Source organism: Anastrepha ludens, chromosome 6, assembly GCF_028408465.1.
Source record: "Anastrepha ludens isolate Willacy chromosome 6, idAnaLude1.1, whole genome shotgun sequence".
Lineage (NCBI taxonomy): Eukaryota > Metazoa > Arthropoda > Insecta > Diptera > Tephritidae > Anastrepha > Anastrepha ludens.
In genome coordinates this window covers 101,984,147-102,007,858 of record NC_071502.1, presented here as the reverse complement: position 1 = coordinate 102,007,858, position 23,712 = coordinate 101,984,147, and the positions used below count along the sequence as shown (strand labels likewise).

At 35.4% G+C, this 23,712-nt stretch overlaps 1 protein-coding gene across 5 annotated transcripts in view; it reads left to right on the top strand.

Moving 5' to 3' along the window:
- LOC128866790 (transcription factor collier) overlaps nucleotides 1-23,712 on the top strand; it is a 130,777-nt gene that overhangs the window by 18,152 nt on the left and 88,913 nt on the right. For all 5 annotated transcript variants that reach the window (XR_008454957.1, XR_008454955.1, XR_008454956.1 and 2 more), the window contains exons 2-3: nucleotides 2,854-3,071; nucleotides 6,584-6,639. Coding sequence is in view for 2 of the 5 variants with exons in the window: in XM_054107771.1 (XP_053963746.1) it covers nucleotides 2,854-3,071; nucleotides 6,584-6,639 (274 nt within the window). In the remaining 3 variants the exon portion in view is untranslated. The remainder of the gene's footprint in view (nucleotides 1-2,853; nucleotides 3,072-6,583; nucleotides 6,640-23,712) is intronic.

Sequence of the window (23,712 nt, the reverse complement as noted above, 5' to 3'; positions counted from 1 at the left end):
CTCAGCTACAGAAAAAAATGTGTCAGCTGAGTTAAAAACTTAAAGTTGTATTACCATCAATCATTTAATTAATTAAGGCACCTTTCTGGTCTAGAATTTCGAAGAAATCGATTTTGTTCATGTTATGATAGTTTATACTTTCAAAAATATACAATATTTGCAAATTTTTATATTGAAATTCGTTGTAGTTTAGCTGTTACAGTCTTTTAAAACGAGACCGGTTTGGAGTACGACGTCTAGGTATAAGCGCGTTACCAGTGTTTTTCTCCAAACTATTTTTTCCAAGTTGGCGTTGGTAATTTCTCAAAAAGTACTGAACCGATTGATTTGAATTTTTGGTATGTTTTTGAGTAGACTTGTGGGTCTCGCGGGTAGCAAAGCTACAATTTTCTAGTTTTTTTAAGAGCGAGAACGTGAAAAAATCCTTTTTTTTGTTTTGCCAATAAACAGATATAATATCTAGAAGCAATTTTTTTTTGGAAATCTGCTACCCACCCTACCCTGATGAATAATCGACCGATTTTTTTCAGACGTTACTCCAGTTAGTTCCAGTTTAGTTTCATTTACTCCACTGGCATGTGTAACGTCAGGGGAAGCAATTTTTTTATTATTGTCATTGAAACAAATATTTTTATTAAAGAATTGATCTAATGAATAAAAGCGATTTTCAATTGATACCGATTGTTTTTTTCAATTTTCAACGCCTTCGATTTTCACGTCTCTAGACCTGAAAGGTGCCTTAAAGATCTCCAGAACAGCCAACAATTTATTACCTGAGAGACAAAAAGCGCTAAATCGCCTTAAGTTGTTTTATCAAATATTCACAGATTTATTGAGAGCGAGAAAATTTGATATTTTATGAAAAGGTGTTGGATTGAAAGTTAAAATCTTGGCATAAGCTTCAAAATGGAAGTTAGTATCCAATATTTCAAAAAACTACGCGTAGAAATACGCTCACATATGCATTGATTAGCAATTAATCCATAAAAATGTATCTACCCGCTTACATATGGCAGATTAGCTGCAAAATTGACAATCAGCAGAAACAGTCTTGACAGTTTTGAAAGATTTTTCTTCTTAGAAATTGGCTTGGTGGAATATTTTAGTGTTTCTGGTTTATTCAATTATTATTAAGAAAATTAAATGAAGAAAAGTAAAAGAGAAATAATGGTTAATTTAATTGAGACACAGAAAACACAGGGTTGTATGGGGAAAAGTATAATTTTAATCTAAGATTAATTTATGATCTCGGATTTCGGGAGAGAAATTTTGTATCAGTAAACTCGCCAACGCCCGCCCTAGCCGAATGGGTTGGTGCGTGACTACCATTCGGAATCAAAAGAGAACGTAGGTTCGAATCTCGGTGAAACACTAAAATGAAGAAAAAGTTTTTTCCAATAGCGGTCGCCCCTCGGCTGGCAATGGCAAGCCTCCGAGTGTATTTCTGCCATGAAAATACTACACATAAAAACCATCTGACATTAGGTGGCGGCATAAAATTGTAGTTCCCTCCATTTTAGGAAAAGCTTGAAGATGCACTCCACAATTAGGAGGAGGAGCTCGGCCAAACACCCAAAAAGGGTATACATCCTAGAAGAAAAGAAAAGAAAGTATGATGCAGAAAACTCTATCGAAAAGAATCTCAAGTATTTAAACAAAATTAAAAAAAAAACTGTCATACCAAATTTCACTTCATTTATTGCCCAAAATCATTTTAACATAGGAGTTACAAAGTTATGATGATTATTATTTGGAATGTCTTTGGCATAATTTTAAATCTTATTTATATTCTCCCAAAAAGGGCTTAAAAAGGAGATAACTTATATTAAACTTCTATAATTTATTTGACTATAAATTGATCAATGTTATAAACTAAATTTTCATCGTTGAAGTTGTAAGTATTGTATCGCCTATGATAATATATTGCTTTTCTATTTTTATGTAACATATTAGTATTTGTAAATATACCAAATAATAAAAAGTAAAACTTCATCAATCCAGCTCGTTCGTTTCCTCGTAAGACATCTTTGAATCCATTTTTTTTTTTTAACTTTATAAAAAAAATAATTTTGTGGTAGTCGACAGTCATTAGCGACCTGGCCCGTTCCAATTAATTCAACATAATTTATTATGAGAAACGGCTCTTGTTGTAGATATTTACATATGTACACTAATGTCGATTACTTGTTATTGATGTGCATACATCCACACATATTTACTTACGTGTGTATTTAGAGTACGTAAGGCAAGTGATAATTGCTGCGACGCACCTCCATTACATTTTCTTCATGAAAAAAAACTTGTATAAATTTCCCTTCAGAGGGTGAACAAGTTCGAATATCTACTGACCACCGCAAAAGTGTTAAATTAATAACTTGTGCGCCTCACAATATGTATCATTACCAAACACTGAGTGAAAATAGTATTTGCCTGTAAAATATATCAATTCTACACGATGGAGAGAATAATAAGGTGGCGCCGGTCGTGGTACCGCTACTTTGCTCTCAGCGAATTTAAAAATATCAGCTGATTTTCGTGACGTCGCACTGGTGCAATGGGTCAATCAGTGTGACCAGATTACCATTTTCGTAACGTGATTTAGCATTTTTTTTGTTCTTTGGCCTCAGAATTTTAGTCTGATGGGCCCACTTTTGTTTCTATCATTATTGCCAATATATGATAGCTTTATTCTATATAACAACTTTTTGGTGGTCAATTAAAATATATGTAATGTAAATTTATAAATAAAATTTAATACATATTCTTTATAATTTTCGTTTATTTCAATTTGAATTTTATCATTTTTCATTTGATCAAGAAATTCATTTTAAATTTCTCTTCTTCTTCTTTTAGTTTGGGCATCGGTCGAGCTCACTTCGAAAAGCAGCCACCGAGTAATTTGCGTAAATCAAATTTTTTCCACTTTGTCATTGCGTTGTACGATCGTGCCGGTCAACCAATTGAAATCGAACGCACAGCATTTATTGGATTTATCGAAAAGGATTCGGAATCGGATGCTACCAAAACAAATAATGGCATACAATATAGGCTGCAACTGCTCTATGCGAATGGTGAGTAGAATTTTGAGAAAATTACAAAATAATAAAAAATATAAACAAATAAATAAAAAAAAATACAAAACGAATAAATGTTAGTAAATAGTAAAAGTAGTCAACGTTTAACTTCGAAATGTTAGCTGATAGGTAACTACATAAATTAAAGTAATTTTACTTGAGTTAAAGTGAAGTTTAGTTAATTTAAAGCAAACTTTAGTTAGGTATTTCTATGTGGTTAGAAATTTAGGAAAAAACTTCCTTTTAAAATTGTTTGCCCTATGGCCGAGGTAAATTAGTATCTCCATTTAATTCGACAAACATATTTATGCATTTGAAGCGTTCGTTGTCATTAGTTAACGTTTTTACTACAAGCAACCTCTTATGTAGATATCTACATAGCAAAGTTCTGCTTGCATTGGAAAGACTTTGAGTAAACTGAAAATTGTCTCTCTTAAAAAAGCGCAAGACAGATGGAGTTCTACTTTATCGTGCGCTATTTCAAAAACACATTGGCCTCAGTACGACAGAAGAAGGACGTTTAAAGTGCTAGGGACTCCTCGCCATTTAATTTTCAAACTCATAGTGGTGGTCACCGGCCACTGGGTTATCGGAATTCATGCGGAGAAGCTTGGAATTCCACACAACTCCCATTGCAGAAGCTGTGGGGGGAGAGGTATGGCAGAGAAAGAGACTGTTGAACACTTTCTTTGTAAATGTCCGGGCTTGGCAGCTAGGCGCTTGAGGTTCCTTAGTGTGCAATTTGAGAATAGCCTGAAGCAGTTTTTTAGCCTAGATCCCTTTTTTTCTCCGCCACTACTTCAATCTTCCGCATATATCTTTCACCGTAGTTGTCTACATTATGGTATCAAAACGGCACTGACGTGCTACTTGTAGCGTACCCGTGGTACTCTTGCCTACACCTACCTGGAAAATTACTACGCTAAGCTTCCAAGTACTTTTACATAGTTCCCTATTTCGCTTAAGGTGTAAAGAAGTGATGAGCGGCATAGAGAAAATAAAACGAACAGAAAATTAGTTCTTTGCTTCTTTAACAACACTTGTCAAAGTCTTGAGAAATCTTTTGAAGAATGGGAAAGTAAAAGAAGTCACTCACTCAACGCACCAAAAATAGGCCAACTTCATTTAGCGAAAACTGGACATGAACAAAAAATTCTCTCTATTGTTTGTCCTGCTCATCAATGCCTGAGACGCATCTTCGATGACCGATAATGATCAGTTGCCAGCAAGGATGATAGCTCATAGTAAAAAGGTTTATTGAGGTGTAGCCAAGAGCAAACCGTTAGCTGGCTGTCACCGAGTTTGAAGAATCAGTTAAAACAAAAACTTTGACAGCTTGGCATTTAGCTTAATTTGATGGGTATTGTAAAATATTTGACCCCAATTAAAATCCAAAAGCACTAAATGCCAACAATTTTACCTTTGCTAAAATTATGCCCGCTTCCTGGTTTTGTAGATGAAGTGTTAAACATGAATGGAGGCCTTTTATTGTCTTCAATAAAGAGAGAAGTAGTGATATCTTTGGAGAGAACATCGTCAGCGGAGGAAATATTTAGGCAAGGAGGAAAATATTTACAGTAAATCTTTGTTTTGCAACTTAAGTAAATACATCAGTATGTTAACTGTTTTACTGCATAGCAGTGCAGCAGCAGAAAGTTTATTTTCTATAATGAAAATTATAAAAACAGAAAAGAGGAGTTCTCTAAGAACTAACACAATTAATAACATTATATTTGCCAAAGGAATATATCGTGAACATGAAGTATTTATGTATTCTTCCAAAAGATTTCATAAGTTTTCATAAGACATTTAAGTTTAAAGATGGAGACTTTGTGTCCGTGGAACAAAAATGTTTTCATAGTTTCGTTATTGTTCTTAAAAACTGAATTTTACTGAATTCAGTGCATATATACTCATGTAGGGGGAATATATATATATACATGTAGAGGGAATTCTTAAATGTAAAAATATAAGCACCAGTATCTTTTATTTCTAAACCTCAGTAGATTATAATGCCATATATTCGCAAATGGTTAGACGCTCGTTTTCAACTCTGTGACGCTAGTTACAAATTATCTTCTTATACGGGTTTTTTAATAAATAAATTATTTTCCACTTTTTATAAATGCACACCCTTTCTTAAAAATCTGCCACTTTTTTATAATTCTACCAACATAAAAAATGTTTAAGTCCGAGTACTGCGCATTTGACATGCCAGCCGATGTTACTCTCAAAATTTTGGTTTTCACAATAGCGGATGGCCAAACCTGGTAATCTATCATCAAGCTGATTCTTTCAAATTCGCTGACTGTCAGTTAAAGATCTGAACTTGGCCACAGGTCTCTAAATTTTCTCACCACAAGTTGCATTATATTATTTTTGCCATGGACTAATCCCCTCTGTAAGTCGTATCAATTATTATTTCCGTTTAAGAAGTTTGGACTATTGAGGAAGCACTTAAATATTTTACAAATGTCTGAATTACATCAGTTGTTCTCTTTAGACTAAGTCTTTCATATTAGCTATTTCTCAGATACGCAATCCGTTAATTTGTCAGTTTTTTTCGTACTAGTTTTTCAGTCATAAGAGTGCGTTAGTTCTTTATAAGTCCACAGTTGCAATCTTTGTGATACCATATAGATCTACAACCCCTACCTGATTTTAAAACATCCTGTTGAGCTAGTTAACCTGAGTACTGTATTTGCAACACTGCCTATGAATGTACTCGTATATGTATCGCCTAAATACTATAGGCAAAAATGTTCTACACAGCGCAGGGCAGTCACAGAGTAGATAGCTTGCATTTGTATTCCTAAAGAATTTTTGCCGAAAAAAATGCTTGTATTAATTTCTGTTATAAAGAATAACGACATTTATGGAATTCCACTGCTAAATATATAATGTCAACAATCGACTAAATTCAAAAAACGAAGGTAGCTTTTATAAGACTTCTTATTTTAGGAATAAGAACCAAGAATTATTGAATTTACCCAAACGAGAATTTACATACTTAGATTTAAATTTATGATTGATTACAATAAAAAAATACATATTTTTTAATTTAATTTAAAATCCATATAACAAAAGGCCATGACACCAAACATAAGCGAGCCAATAGTAACGAAAGTTCATAAGCAACAAAGATGTCAAATTGGTGGTACGAGTAGCTTATTACCAAGTAGTTCACACATTTGCTTAATTGACGTTTCCGCATAATAATTACATATATATTTAGCATTAACTTGTATGCTGGTTGAGAAATAAATTAAAGAAGTAGAAGAATTCTATTATGAAGAGCAAAAAAGTCCATCAATTAGTTTAGCATAATTTTTTTAAGCTTCTACCCGTAATTTATTTTAATACGAAATCCACTTATCTAGCTACATTGTTTTTATGTACAAGACCGAAGTAAAACTACTCAGCAAAGCATTGTAAAAACAGTTTAATTTTCTTGCTCTAAAGTTTTCATTAAACATTTATACTTTCCTCTCTGTCTTTAATTTAAACAGGTGCGCGCCAAGAGCAGGACATATTTGTGCGACTCATCGATTCGGTGACAAAGCAGGTAAGTCTTTTTAAACTAGAAAGAAAAAAAACAATAAAAATAAAAAAAAATAGAATAGAATAAAAAAAGCAATCGCTACTTCGAAGAAAGAATTTGCAATCAATTACTTTGGCATTTGCCATTTGCTGCTTTTTCCCAGTTTTTTTTTTCAAACTGTATACCAGTAAGAGTCTTTCAGCAGGAGAGAAAAAAATTATAAAAAAATTCACATATGCATTTTCATGTGTACATGCGTGTGTATGTGAATTCGAACATAAGTTGCGTTCAAAATTGATTGTCACAGTTAATTAAGTGCGTCCATGGTACACACCAATAAATTGAGTTGTCAAACATGCAGCAAAAACAGCCTTCTAATAGGGGTGTTGCCGCGCGTTGCCACCAGTACTGGCACTCGTACACATGCACACGCACGCATTACTCTTAGAACCCACTACCCCTTTTCTTTGTGCCACTCTCTTCCTCTCTCTACGACCACATCACAGTAACGCATGTAGACACATTTAGTGAGCCCCATTTGTTCTACTGTGCCTGGGTGAACTCCTTTTTTGCTCATTTGCTACAGGTCGCCTCGGAACGCCTACACATCATTGGTGTGTCCAGGCACAGATGAGCGGCGGCGTCTGTGTGCTTGCGAAACGCATTGAAATGCAAACGCAGCATTTAGCGTTTAGAAAAACTGTCTACCACTTCTTGTAAAGTACTAAAGGACTTGTGCCATATGTCTGGTTTTTAATGTTTTTATCTAACGATTTCGCTTGTTGTTGTTTGGAGTGTGTGAAACGAAAATAAAGCACAGCACAAAAAATAAGTTTGAAAAAAAAAAATGTGCGTGAAGTACTTTGCTCCTTGCATACATTTGTATGTATGTATGAATGAATGAATGAGTGACTGTCGGAGAATTGCTCCTTTTTCAAGGATAATTAATTTCCTGGCTGACTAAATTTTTATTGGTGATACACAATGCCTGACGCATCGTTGCAAGCGTTCAAGCATCGATTTCACTGCAAAAGTGTTTTCCTAATGGCAAGCGTTTGGGACTCAAGGAAGAAGTTAAAAAATTTCAGGTTTTAAAGACTCAATATTTTAATCCAGTTGAAAGAATAAATAATACATTTCATGCTAATGTTGCGACACCAAGGCTTCAAAAAGCAGAGAGTATAGAGTTAGCAAGTGATGAGTACAAGGTGACTCAAAATTAATCTTGCTATTGGAAGATTTCTAATTTTTGCAAATGGCGTCGTTCGTTAATCATATTTGACTCTCGTAAACGAGACAGCTGCAGTATACAGCAAACAGTCAAGCAATGGAACGCGTAAAGGTCAAAATAAGGATTTCCATCACTCGAAATAATTTTTTTATTTAGCAAAAGAGTTATTCAAAAACAAATAGGATGATTAATCTTGCACCACCTGGTACTTCATGCCTTCACGGTGCTTAGGAAGCTTATTCAATTAGAACATCAGATTTCCATATGCCCCTTCCTTTATTATAGAGTTTTCGAAAAATGGATCTTGACTGAGCCTACGCAACTGAGGCCATCGAAATTCCAGCTTCATACAGAAAAATACTAGAAACATTTTGTATGAGTAAGCGAAGCATCTACCGTCCCCGACCAAAGCCCTTAAATTTTAAACGTAAATGTCAGAATACTTATACAATATATTCTAGCCTATTTGGGTGGACTTGGCAAGGTGACACTTTTGGGGCCTAAAGAGCAATCTGCATATGCAGATTTACTGTATTTTCACATGTTGCAACCTAGCTGCGCAAAACACCTTAAGTATCTACTTGTACTTTTATGACAAATCCCAAATTCAAGCGCCACATAAGTCCATATATTATATATTCATCTACTTACATGCATATGTATATATGTGTCTTAATATACTTGTATAAGCACTCAATTTAAATTATTTATATGCGCTCATTTCACTCTCTATATGAGTTTTTCATATGCATGTATTTCTCACTTATACACCTATACAAAAGCAATCAGAGAGCCACTTTACTTCATGATAAATTATCTTTCAACGCGTTAATTAAGCGATAAAATAAATTTGCATGTCAACAAATTTCTGAGTAGTCACTCGTACGCACCGCGAAAACGAATCACAAGATTGGTCGGCCGATTGGTTGAAAGGCTGGTCGAAACGGATGCACTGATTCGTAAACAAATGAATACGAGAATGAGCGCCTACGTTGGAAAAAGCCCTTATACAAATAAATATTTATACTTATACATACATCGCATTCATGATCATCACTTTGACCACTTACATACACGAACATATAAGTACATATATACAAACACATACATCCATGTGTGTAATGCGTTAAAGCATTTTTGCAAATTTCCACGTTGTTATCGTTTGGCAATTAAATTTATCGGTCGGCCATTACAATGCAAGTGCAAACACAGCTACATATTTATTTATTACACGCACACTTTGTAACACGTACATATATGATGGTGTGTGTGCTCATATACGCAATAAAAGAAGGTGGACCAAGCAGAACGCTTAATATCCAAGCAATTTAATATTTTTAAACTTAATTTAAAATAGAATAAAATAGAATAAAATAAAATAAAATAAAATAAAATAAAATAAAATAAAATATAATAATAATAAAAATTAAAAATTAAAATAAAATAAAAAACAATAAAATAAAATAAGGTTAAATAAAGTACTTTAAAATTAATTAAATGAAATTAAAATAAATATTATAAAATAAAGTCAATTAAATTAAATTATAGGGAAAGAACATACAAAAAATGTAAATAAAATAAAATACGAAAATAATTCGATAAAATGAAATAAAACAAGTAAATTTATGAAAATAATTAAATTAATTAAAATAAGATGATAAACTAAAATTAAAAAAGAACATAATGCAATAAAAAGATAAGATAAAAAACGTTATTAAAGTATATTGACCGAGATTAAATAAAATACATAAAATTAAAGTAAAAATAGGAAAATAAAATATAATAAAAAAATAGATAAAAAGAAGTAAAACAATTTAAAATAAAAAAGTAAAATTAAAAAAGCAAGCATTTTAGAAAAACAAAATAAAATAAAATTAGATTCAAATAAAGCAACATATAAAAGGTTTAAATCAAATAAAATACAATACAATGAGAAACAAAAGAAAATACCAAAAATATAAGCAAACTAAAATGTATTAAAAAATAAGATAAAATAAAATAAAACATAATAGAAAAACAAAGTGAAATACCAAAAAGTTTAAATTCAATACAAAACAATATAAAACAAAATAACGTTTTAAGATTAAACATTTTATGTACATTAAAAAAATAAGATAAAATAAATAAGATAAGTAAGTAAGATACAAAAATTTAAATAAAAAGAAATACAATAAAAAACTAAATGAGGTACCAAAAATTTTAATTAAATAAAATTCAATCAAAATGTATGATAAAATAAAATTCCATTACATTAATCTAAAGTAAAATAAGAAAAATAAAATAAAATAGGTAAATTAAATTAAATTAATATAAAAGTAGAAAAATAAAATTAAATAAAATTCAATTAAATTAAAACGCACTAAAAGAACTAAGGAAAAAATGTGAATAACATAAAATACAATAAAAAAACTATAGCACAAAAACTTTAAATAAAATAAAATGCAATAAAAAGCAAAATAAGTTAGAAAAAATTTTAATAAAATATGAAAAACTTAAGCAACATAAAATACAATAAAGACATAAGATAAAACAAAGTAAACTTGTTTAAAATAAAATTAGACAAATAATAAAATAAAATAAAAATAAAATAATAAAATAAAATATACAAAATTTAAATAATATAAATTACAATAAAAAAATAAGATAACAAAAAATTATCTAAAATAAAGTAGATTACTTTACAATAAAATAAAATTAAATTTAAATAAAATAGGATACACAAATTTAAATAAAATAAAATACAAAAAAAAAGATAAAATAACATAAAACAAATAAAATTGCCTCCTCGGGTGATGAAAAATCGGCTCGTAATTTTCGAGAGGTAATTACAGTTAATATTTGGTGACAGTTTGAGGTAAATTTTGGACTAGCATCGTTGGCGTATCAGCATTTCCACCAGAAGGCCCAGGGAAACAAGCAAATTTAATGTAAGATGTATTCATTACCAGAGAATATTTCGAGATATTCCTGATATTATTTTTATTAAAATTTATTTTTCTTCATTATATTTAATACTACAGAATACTTTATTCACACACATTTTAGTTAAGTTTTGCTGTTATTGTATTATTTGAAAATTAATACTCTATTGACTCAAAAACATTTTTACCAAGATTTTTTGTGTATAATTTCGTAAAAAAAGCAAACAAAACAAAAACAAGCAAATTTAATTATAGCAAATTTAATGTAAGATGTATTCATAACCAGGGAATATTTCGAGATATTCCTGATACTATTTTTATTAAAATTAATTTTTCTTCATTACATTTAATACTACCGAACACTTTAATCCCACACATTTTCCTTAAATTTTGTTGTTATTATTTGAAAATGAATACTCTATTGACTCAAAAACATTTTAACCAAGATTTTTTGTGTATAATTTCGTAAAAAAATCAAACAAAACAAAAACATAAATATCATGATGGAAAAATATGTCACGTGCAACATGTCCGGTACTCAGTGATAAGAATTTAATTAAATTTTGGGTAAACTCAAAACCATTTCTTAACCGACACCAATGTACAGCATTCCAAAATTAGTAGCATTGAAATATTTCCTCAAGTGCGCTGATATCGTCATTTGAATTTTTGATCGTCACAACTACTTTTGTTTTTGTCCCGTGCGAATGCTTTGATTTTTTGTAATTATCTTGAGAGCGAAAAATTTCCCAAAATCAACTTTAGCACCAATTATGTGACTAATTAATAGCTATAAATTAAGTCTATTGTCAAAATAAAAAGCGTTTTAGATGACAGTTTTTTTCAGTTTGAATTCCTACGATAGTCACGTTCGACATGATTGAAATGTCCATATGTTTCTGAAATATGCATATTAAGGATACCAAACCGTAAAGCTGCAATTTGGTCAACCAAAAGTCTTTGCTACTACCACTAGCACGAGGTGGCGCAAAACTAATAAACCTATCGAAAGATTTCTAATTTTTGCCGATGTGGTACGTCAATCATATTTGACACTTGTGAATTTGACGGCTGCAATATATACGTACAAACCTAGAAGCAATGGAGCACTTAGAGGTCAAAATAAATTTTTCATCGCTCAAAATACATTTTTGGTGAAAAAAGTTATTCAAACAAAAAATTGATGATTAATTTTGCGCAATTTTGTGGTTTCTTTTAATGCACCACATACCAAATTTCATTCTTTAGATGGCTGTAAGATTTATTAGGTGTTTTATTCGAAATTGAAAATTCCTAGCTCAAAAATTATGTGTCTCGAAGACTTACTTACCAATTAAATAAATACAAAATTTATTTTTTATTGTTTGGGTGACTGCTTCATGCCGTAAGTACTAAGATCACCTGTTTCGTTAATTCTCCATAATCTTGTCCCTTTCTCGTCATAGTGGTTTATTCAGCCACTTTCTGATCGTTCTCTTTCATTTCAAGGCAAAACCAAAAAGTTCACGCGCCTTTTATTGCATTCGAAAAATATTGAATGCCAATTTTTGGCGACTTTATTGGCTGACTTGGCAACTGTACGAATGGCGTCTGCTGTGCGGGCAGTACGTTCGAGCGCGGCGGTGGGGCGCCAGAATGATACGCGAAAAATGCGAAAACTCGTAAAGTGTCTCACTTAAACGGGCAGATAAAGCGGCCAAAAGCTATAAATATGTGAAAAATGGGCAAGCGGATAAACATACTTACACACATACAGACATGCACATACCAATAGTCGTTTATGAATATATTTCGCATGGAGTAAAGTGCATTTGTTCACTTTAAACGGTACATTTATGTATCAAAAATACGCTGGTGTGTGTATATACATATATGTAAGGATAGATAAGTGTACCTATGTATAATATTTGTGTATGTATGTATGTATCTTACTGGTTCATATAATATATAAATATATAGATATGCACTCGTATGTATATAAAATCGACATATGCGGTGAATATCAAAAATATGCACGTCGTTAGCGCTCACTCACCCACCAATACTCCTTGTCAGCCTAGCCTTCAGCGAGCCTTCCTTGCCCATGATACAATATTTCAGACACTTATCTGGGCAAATTAATCGGCGCTTTTTCAGCGCGAGTTTCAGATTTCACTTTTGAAAAATAATGCGTGAAATCGAGATTAGCTGATTTGATTGGGCAAGCGCCAGTTTCCAGCTGAATTGTGCATAGAAAAGCCATACAATGTAAGGCTTGTAGCGAGAGGGAGAGAGGGGGTGGCGGGAAAATGCGTGCGCGTACGTTGTAATATGTAAGTAAGTGTGTGTGTGTGCATTGCCGCTTTTGTGAAAATTTTTGAAAATTACCCGCAAATGCATGAAATATGAGTATAATCGCCATTTGGCTTTGTTACTGCTATTACCGCTGCACTTTAGTGTTACTGTGCATTGCTGTTGTTGGGCATTGCGACAAAAATAGCTGACAACAAAAATGAGCAGCACACAATCCCAATTATGCGCATATTCTCCTCGTACCAAAGTGTTGTTGGTGAGCTTAGGGCGCAAAAATGCAGGAACCTAACCCTAATTATTATCTGATTGAATTGAGTTATGAAGGAGAGTCTAATGTTGATTATTTTACTCTTGGAAGTGCCGAGCCAAAGGGTGGAAGATGGTAGTGAAGTGTGCATGCATGAATATCCATATCGATCGTTTGCTGGGAAAACCTCATATTCAAAAAATCCAGCTTTAAATGTTTCTTTATTACGCCTTCCTAAGTAAGAGTAGTAAGTAAACATTTGCCTCTAATGAAGTGCTGTTAATGCTTATAGATACCCTGTAATTTTTAAAGAGTGAAAGAAAAACTGGCGTCCATTTCAATAACATTTTTTATATTAGACGTGTTGAATAATATAAAAATTTGTTATTCCTAATTTCTGTAAGTAGGGTAAGTAGGCGCTCGTTGACGCCAAAAATTTATCCATCACTCAAACACTGAGAGAGAAAAGTTACAGTTCGATGCAAAAGAGACCTTCGTTTTGTGCCTGCAAAAAATATCCTACACGAAAACATATGGTTTGAAACCAAGAATGATAGCAAACAGATTGCGCCCATCAGAGAGTGCGTGACGTCACATTGCTGCAGTTGTGTAGTGTCGCCAACCCTTTGATCTTCGCAATAAATTTAGTGCTTTTTTATACCCAAAATGCGAAATTTTTTTAGTTTTTTGTTTGTTTCCTTTTCTAATTTAAAGCTACCAAAACTGTAAGTAAAAAAATTGTATAATTAAAAAAAGGCTAAAAAAGACCACACTTGCATTTAAAGCTTATGCCGAGAAGATTTCAGTGCCATTGAAAATTTTTTGATTCTTATGAAATTTGATGTTGATGCTTCTTCAAATTAGGCTCCATTGAAAGCAATACATATATGCCAACGATTAGTCCAGTCATCAAAGCACCTTTTAAATGCGTTTGAAGAGATCTTCGTCAGCTCCTTCAGCGAATTCTCCTTAACGGCCTCTGCCTCTATCGACTCAAAGCGGCGTCCGCGGAGTAACAATTTAAGTTTTGGGAAAAGGAAAAGGTCACAGGGGCTAAATCCGGTGAATACGGTATTTGTGCGATGATATTTGTCGAGTGTTTGGTCAAAAAAGTGTTCACAGTATGAGCCTTGTGAGACGGTGCGTTATCATAGTGAAAGATCCACGAGTTTTCTTTCCATAAATTGGGCCATTTCCTACGCACATTCTCTCTCAAACATCGCATAACTTCCAAATAATATTCTTTATTTACAACACCAGGATAATCAAAGAAAACGATTAGCATTTTTGACCGACTTTGGCGTGGTTTTTTGGGTTTCGGCTCATGTGGATAGCGCCATTCAGCCGCCTGTTGACTGGTTTGCATGTCAAACTCATATACACACGTCTCATCACCTGTTATGACTGTTATGATGCGCTGGATAAACGTTGGGTCCGAATTCTCTTGCTCAAGCATGTTTTCAGCGAACTTCTTCCGATGAATTTTTTCAAAGAAATTCAACTCTCTTGGAACGAGTCGAGCGAGCAGCCACGCGTCTCATGCCCAATTGATGGTGTAAATCTTGCGAATTGATTCGTGAGACACGCTAAGGTCACGAGCTACCTCCCTCAAACTTAAATGGTGGTGTTCTAACAAAATTTCCTTGCCTTTGTCGACGTTTTCATTCGTTGAAGACGTTGATGGGCCACCATCTTCCACGATTTTCGGCCCTCTACAAAAGCCTTATACCAAACTCGCCTTAAGCTTTCTGCAACATTTTCAACGATTCGGCTCACGAAATTCGTTCAAAACACAAAATTTAAGACAAATTCTTTGCTCGATAATTATCCATAGTAAAAATCGCCGACGGACTGCCGGCTGAGCTATTCAAACATGGCGGCGAGGAGCTGGTAAGGTGCATGCATCAGCTCCTATGCAAAATATGGTCGGATGAAAGCATGCCTGCCGATTGGAATTTAAGTATGCTCTGCCCAATCCATAAGAAGGGCGATCCTGCAATTTGTGCCAATTACCGCGGGATTAGTCTTCTAAATATCGCCTTTAAGGTTCTAGCGAGCGTATTGTGTGAAAGGCTGAAGCCCACCGTCAACCAACTGATTGGACCTTATCAGTGTGGCTTCAGACCTGGAAAGTCTACCATCGACCAAATATTCACAATACGCCAAATCTTGGAAAAGACCCATGAAAGGAGAATCGACACACACCATCTTTTCGTCGACATCAAAGCTGCATTCGACAGTACGGAAAGGAGTTACCTGTATGCCGCTATGTCTGAATTTGGTATCCCCGCAAAACTAATACGGCTATGTAAGATGACGTTGCTCAACACCAGCAGCGCCGTCAGAATTGGGAAGGACCTCTCCGAGCCGTTTGATACTAAACGAGGTTTCAGACAGGGTGACTCGCTGTCGTGTGACTTCTTTAACCTGATGTTGGAGAGCATCGTACGAGCCGCAGAACTTAATCGCTCAGGCACAATATTTTATAAGAGCGTACAATTGTTGGCGTATGCCGATGATATTGATATCATCGGCCTTAACAACCGCACTGTTAGTTCTGCCTTCTCCAAACTGGATAAAGAGGCAAAGCGAATGGGTTTGGTGGTGAACGAGGACAAAACGAAGTACCTCCTGTCTTCAAACAAACAGTCGGCGCACTCGCGTATCGGCACTCACGTCACTGTAGACAGTTATAATTTCGAGGTTGTAAAAGACTTCGTTTATTTAGGAACCAGCATTAACACCGATAACAATGTCAGCCTTGAAATCCAACGTAGAATCTCTCTTGCCAACAAGTGCTACTTTGGACTAAGTAGGCAACTGAGCAGTAAAGTCCTCTCTCGACGAACAAAACTAACACTCTACAAGACTCTCATCATGCCCGTCCTAACGTATGGCGCAGAAGCGTGGACGATGACAACATCCGATGAAGCGACGCTTGGAGTGTTCGAGAGAAAGATTCTGCGTAAGATTTTTGGACCTTTGCACGTTGGCATCGGCGAATATCGCAGGCGATGGAACGATGAGCTGTATGAGCTTTACGGCGACATAGACATAGCGCAGCGAATAAAGATCCAGCGGCTTCGTTGGCTGGGTCATGTCGTCCGAATGGATACAAACGCTCCGGCTTTGAAAGTATTCGATGCGGTACCAGCTGGTGGTAGCAGAGGAAGAGCAAGGCCTCCTCTGCGTTGGAAAGATCAGGTGGAGAAGGACTTGGCTTCACTTGGTGTGTCCAACTGGCGCCGGTTAGCACGAGAAAGAAACGACTGGCGCGCTTTGTTAAGCTCGGCCAAAATCGCGTAAGCGGTTATCGCGCCAATTAAGAAGAAGAAGAAAAATCGCAGAGCACACCTTCGGTTAACTGATATAATTAAATGCCAAAAACAAGCTAATTGACAGATCACGCTCCAACTCTGCGACACTATAGAGGACAGTTGTGCCAACATTCCAGCAAACCAAATTTAGACAAATGTGTAACGCGAGTTTTTTAAATGAACAATTCCCGATATTTTTTAACAGAATGCAAAACCTTTTTATACATTTTTAAAAGCTTTTGAATTTACTGAATACGAATTAGAATCATAGAGCTGTATTTTTTTATTTAGTCTTCAAAATAGCCTATTGTACATAACCATAACACAATAAAGACAATTTGAAACGCATGCAAAGTTCTTCAAGTAATTCAATAAAAATTTGATATTTGCTTTTCTTTAAAAGCTTGGGTGCAATATTCGCTTGAGTACTCATTGTACTTTAACTAATGGCATTTATACTGAATATCATTTCAAGAAATACGTTGAATTTCAACTCATTTAAGCAGATCTCTTTTAACTGTTTTGCTCTCTTAAGTGTAATTTCTTACACTTCACCAAAAATTCAAAATGCAGCAGCGCTCAATAATACGTTCTTTGTTAACTCTTAACAACACCCATTGCTAATAAAGAAACCAATGAAACACACAAATTTATGTAAAATAATCTTATCTGGTAAAGCGAATGATTAGCGGTTTTAAGGTCGAAGCGATTTTAACCTATTCTCAAACTTTAAATGGGTAAGAACCTCACCTTTCTTAATATGAAGGTTGAGGTTATAATAATATACAATGGGCCCAGTGGGCCACTTTTAGTAAGCAGAATTGGCGCTGTGGGATGAACCAAACGTAATGTTACGATGCCTAATTGACAAGATTTATTTTTATAAAAAAATAATCATATTTATTCATAATAATTTTCCATAGAATTTTTGTGGTTTTTATGTTGTGCTTTGTTAAGTATCCAGCACTCCTTCAGCCGTTTCTTTCAAATTAACAATTTTCTGCTTGAGCTATTTAACTGGGTTTTACTGTGTTTGCCAGTTTCAAAGAGTCTACTAGAAAGCACCGTAGCTGAAGCGCGCGTCGGAACGCAGCAGAATTGATATGAAAGTTACATTTAGATATAATTTCGGCGCATCCAATTTGCATATTCCACGGAAATAAGTAACTCTCACACTTTAGATAAAAAACGCAGATGTCTGTAGGCGCGCACATTTATGCACACACACATGCATGGACATGTTAATCATATGCATACGATATGCTATGTCCTATGTACTCGCGGCATACACAAAAGGATTTTACAACCCCGTAAAGTATGTAACCTGCCAGACTCTTTGCAACGCAATAAACATTTCGGGATAAAAATATTTGCAACAAAAATGCAAGCTTTATTCCGTTTTGCTGCCTTGAATAACTTTCTGCTTGTTTGCCTATTGCGCTACAAGGTTTTTATGCATTTTTTCTAAGAGATAACGGATGCGTAATGCAAACTCGCCTCATCTCCCGGCCTTCACACATATACGCACACACACACACACGGGGTAGCAGTTCTTCACATAGTAAGTGAGTACCTGCAGTAGCTCTATAATTTCTTCTATATCAGATGTAATTTCAAATCCCACCTAATCCGATCAAATGATTGCGCTTTTCCTGTTCCAAAATTGCTGCCCTTGCCTCAAACAAAGCCTACAGGCAGCACTCTGTTCTTGCCCTTTCATGACTGCTGCTCTGACCTCACAGTCGTGTGCGCTACTATCCTTGTCAACGGGTGTCACGTGCGTGCGCGCTGTGAGAGGTGGGAGGGTGAACGCAAATATTGAAATCAGCCGCCTCTTTGTAATAGTTTTCTAGTGCAGTGCATTGCAAGTACGTTCTTCTCCACATAAAAGACCACTTGCATTAAAACACACATACATATGCATGCAGATAAGAAAACATAAATTATACAAAAGTATGCACCAGCGCCCTTCTAGGATGTTTAAGTGAATACTTAGCCACATAAAAATGGACTTAAGAAGCTGATGTTTATTTTGTGTTATTTTGATTCGTTCTTCTGAGAGATATGTACTTAATCGGCGTACGATTACTGCTAATAAACGTTGGTTGTACGCAAGTCATGCCTGGAAAGAGCAAAACTGATGAGGTATAAAATGTTTTCAGAGGAGATTTAGCAGCACGAAAAGAGGTGTAGTAAGGCGCAGATCTAAATAATCAGGCAGTTTCCGAGCCAAATTTTCATTCAAGCTCTATGATCGAATTATATCAATCAAGCGCTGAAGGCGCCAAAACTATTTAAATAAAATTCATTGTTTTTTTAGAACTACAACTTTACTCAATTACGACATTTCATTAACAGATGTAAATCTTTTAAGAGAAATATTTTTCTGCAGGGATATTTATTACTTACAGCGATGTACATAAGCAAATTTAGACACACAAAAAAAAAGAAAATTCTGAACAAGTAATTAATAACAATCAAAATGCGCTAAAAATACCGCCACCGACTTTGTTAGCAGGTCTGTTCATTCGCAATGCCATTGAAATAGATAATAAGAAGGGTTGCATATCTTAAGGGGAATGTGGAATATCTTGCTATTTTAGTTTTTATAGACTTCTATGATCTTTTTATGCAGATTTTCTCTGAGAAGATCTCTGGTGAAATTTTCCGAGGAATAATTTTCTAGAATATTTTAATCCTCTAGCGACCTTCGTTTTTCAAACTTTTCCAAAAAAGCGTCAAAATTATCCTACTTTGGATAGCTTATAAGTCCAAATATTCTACAAAAATATTCCCCGTGAAATTCTACTGCATACATCCAAACTACGTATTTCGCACAGATAAGTATTTTAAACGTTTTTCCGGTTTTTTGCAAAGCGTTCAGGTACACAAATTAAAAATTAATTAGGATGCACCAAAAATTTGACTAGGGAATGCTAGAAGCTTTGAGGGTTTTGATTTTCATTTCATCCTAAATTGTTGAGGCCTATAGTTCCCGATTGATTATAAGTATTTCAGTTGCTTGTAAGAAATTTTAGCTCAATTTTATTTTTATATTTTTTAGTAGCATATAAATTTGCACCTCAGATTAGGAATGGACATTATTTGTGCCGGAGATAGTATTTACTTTTTAATAATACGTTGTGTATTGGGTCATTACATACGGTCATTCCTCCAATATATGGATGTTTTTAAGAGCTTTATTACTACTTCCTTAGGACGATAAATATTTTGGATGAGCTCGGAGTTACACCACCCAGGTGAGTGAGAGAGCAGAGGATACTATCAGGCCTCACAACATTCATTTCACAAACAAGAGTGGCACTCATATCTGAGAGATTCAGTTGATTAATAATTCATATTCTGTAATTATTGAATTTGAAAGGCCCTGCAACATTCTGTGCAATTGGAGCTCTCAGTTTTCCCTTACTTGTGCTTTGGTGAATTCCAAGCAGGGCTTCGGACAATGAGACGCGATCCGGTGGGCTTTCTCTGCACACCCATTTTAGCAAAATCATGTTAGTGGCTTTGACGTTTATGGCTCCCAGTGTGTTATGAGCATTGTGTCATTCATCAGCTATTTTCTATGCTACATAGGTGTGAGATCACAGCTTGTTGGTGTGCTTGATTTTTGGGCATAATATAGGCAAAAATCGATGTTATGCCGCTTCAAAAGCAATCTTAGTCATGTAGTTGCTTTCTTTCATGGCGGCACCCGTAGCAGAATGACCATTCGGAAACGAACCGCTTCGTATATCCGTCATTCCATGCCACAGGACAAATGGCCATGGTATTCTTTCCGGAAGTCTATGCCATCTTGAACGTGGCATACTGGATAATTGAGAAAAGCAGTATTGGAATTTGTAGTGACAACCAAGCTGCACTGAAAGCCCTTTCTAACAAACGCTGCTGTTCGAAGTTAGTCGGTGAATGTAAGACAAAACTGAACAGTGATGAACATAACAAAGTTAGTTTTATTTGGGAGCCTGGACATTGTGGTATTATAGGGAATGAGTTAGTTGATAAACTGGTTAATGAAGGCTCTGCAAGTATGCCACTAGGCCCTGAACACTTTCTTGATGTCAAGTCCGCATCAGTTCAACTATGGATTGACGACTTCATGAGGTCTACCCATAGAGCAGGTTGGTCTGGGTTGAACTCGTGCAGAGTAGCTAAGTGCTTTGTGAAAGAACCAAACAGGAAAATAGTGACCTTTCTCCTAAAACTCAGCAGAAGGGACCTGAGAGTACTGGGGGTGTAATCACAGGGCACAACGCCTGTGGTCAGCATATGGCTGCCATGAATGTCGTCGACAGCCTGATATGCCTAACCTGTCTTGAGGATGACGACACTGCAGAGCATTTTCTCTGTAGCTGTCCGGCGTTTTCCAGAATCAGACTTAGGATATTGGGTGGCGATATACTGAGTTTAGATAAAGTTCATACTCTTCCTTTTCCGGATCTCTTAAGATTCATCAATGAATCCAAGAGATTTGTGGAAGAGTGATCTCAAACTAATTTTTCCGTCTTACCACCCACAATTTACCTTTCCTATCTCCCTATTCTTTGTACTGAAATCTATCCGGGTGTAGTACAATGGTCTCCTGACTGAGTGCTTGGACAATCAACCCCCCACAAATCTAATTTAATCTAAACCTCCGAATTTACTCCTGCCATGAAAAATATCTTATAAAAAGTCATCTGCCGTTCGGAGGCGGTATATAACTGTAGGTCCCTCCATTTGTGGAAAACTATCAAGATGCACACCACAAATTGAAGGAGGAGCTCGACCAAATACCAAATAAGTAGTATAAGCGCCAATTACGTATTATATGTATATATATATAAGTACATTTCTCTGCTTTCGGTGCTAAAAGAGCGGTCGAAAAGTGAAAAGGTTAAGAATTAACCTTGATTTTCTCTCTATCTTCTACCTTCCCACTCTCATCGAACCACCTCCATCCGTTATCCAAGTAGAGTTGGTTTTCATCTTCATTGGCTCTCTTTGATAGCCGGTTATTATCTGGCACCCTGGTTTATAATCCACTCTTCCTTTTCGTTATATCAACCCACTTAGTTCGGGCCACCTCTACCAGCTATCCATATAGAGTAGGTTTTCATCTCGTGCATTACCTTTCTTTGTATGCCTACTTTTTACCTCATTATCTTTATTGCTCGAGCTATTCACTAAGCTCATATTCGTTTCGTAATTCGAAGATAACCGTCGTTTATTGCGGTGTATTTGGTGACTTTGTGTCTTATAGCCACGCTCTTTGAAAATTAATACGAAAAACGCTTTCAATCGAATAATTCTTTCGGGACTTGCTTAGTAAAAAAATAAATAATAAATCAGACATTAATCATCATTGCCTGTCAACAGTTTCAGCCGACAGCGCTGGTCAGTCATCCATTCAACTTCACATCACTTTGTATCATTTAATGCGACACTTCCGATTTGTGTCACTTTGTTTCACCTCACTTTAAAACTGCTACACTTTTGCCGTGCTGCGAGCTCTCGAAAAAGTTCGCCTAGTGCATTTCTCTCCTTCCGCTTCTTCCATTTTCTCTCCACATACCTCTGCTGTATCGCTGAATGGTTTAACAATTAAGCAAACAATTTGTTCAACTTTAGTTAAACGTTTTAGTCCAAAGGCTATATCCGTACAGATTGTTGCAATTTGTTTTTTACAAAAGTGTATGCCAGCAGATTCACTACTCTACGCTGCTTCCGTTGTTGTGCTCATCATGGTCATCTGTACTGAAAAACACTGAATGCCAGCAGCATGCCTGAAGAAAAAAGACCAAAAACGAATGCGTCCAACATCCAACTGGCATCCTTGTTTGTTGGTAGTGTTTGGTGTGGCATGCAGTTGCACGTTGCTTTGTTTTGTGTGTGTATTTTTTTTTTCTTTTCATTTTGTTTTATTTCAGCAAATTCGTATTTAAATTCACAGTCAACCGGACATAGTCAGCTCCTTCCGCTCGCTTCCCCACCAATCAAGCCAGCCTTGCATCCGTTCTCTCTTCTTCCACTTCACTTTGGCCTTCATGCGCCTACATAACGGTCCGTTGTCCCTGTTCAACAGTTTGTTTTAATTTCTTTGCTGTTAGTTGTATTTTTTTGTTGTTTTTTTCTTTTGCCATACAGATAGCCCGACGTTCATATTTAATCAGCTACTGTTGGACTTGTGTGTTGCTTGTTTTTACTAGCTTTATTGCACCAACGCTAAACGATTGTGTTCTTTGTCGCTTGTTTAAACTTCCATAAGCACAAAAAATGCATAAAGTGATAAATCACTATCTAAGCAAAAGCAAGCAACCAACTTCTACTAGCTTCTGCTTTCTGTCCTCTGCCTTCTCTCTCGTCGCTCGTCATCACACCAAAGCATTTCAGCAGTTGTCCATACGAGGCGAGGAATGTTTACACACTGCAGTGCAAAGTCATAAAGTCTCCATTGCTCCACAGCTCCATCGCTCTGCGTCACCTCCTCTGCACTCGTATACTACCGCCATGTCTGGCGGACTGCTTGTTCGCCTGCCTGCTCAAATCACTCGAATCATATGCTCCAGGCAACACTTTTACCCGTTAGTTGAGCGCTGTCGTAGTGTGGCCAATATTTGCGCAAATATTTGCCGCCTCTGTGCATTTTCCGCTAATCAGCCTACATACATACAACCCTCTCTCTCTTTCGCTCTTCCTCTCTCTCTCTCTATCTCTGTTTCTGTTCGTCTAATATTGTGCTTTTATTTGGCAATGCCTTGGCTATACGTTTTGTTCCAACATTTTGCGGCCAAGTCAGCGCTATTGTTTTGCCACATTCAACGGTGGCACACTGAGATGATCCATATCTTTGCCGCTTATGCTGCTTGTGTCCATATTGATTGATGGCTTTTAGTTTGTCGCAGATTTATTTCATCATCATCACTATTGTTGTCATCACTTATAACTTTTTGGCTTTGTGCAAAGTTGGTTGGAGACAAAAAGTGTGTTTGTCTTACGCTTGGCGGATTGTTGCTTCAAATGCGCACTGTTTTTTTGTTTTTGTTGTTTTTTTCATTCGGTTATTGCTTGACTGCATTTTTTGGATGT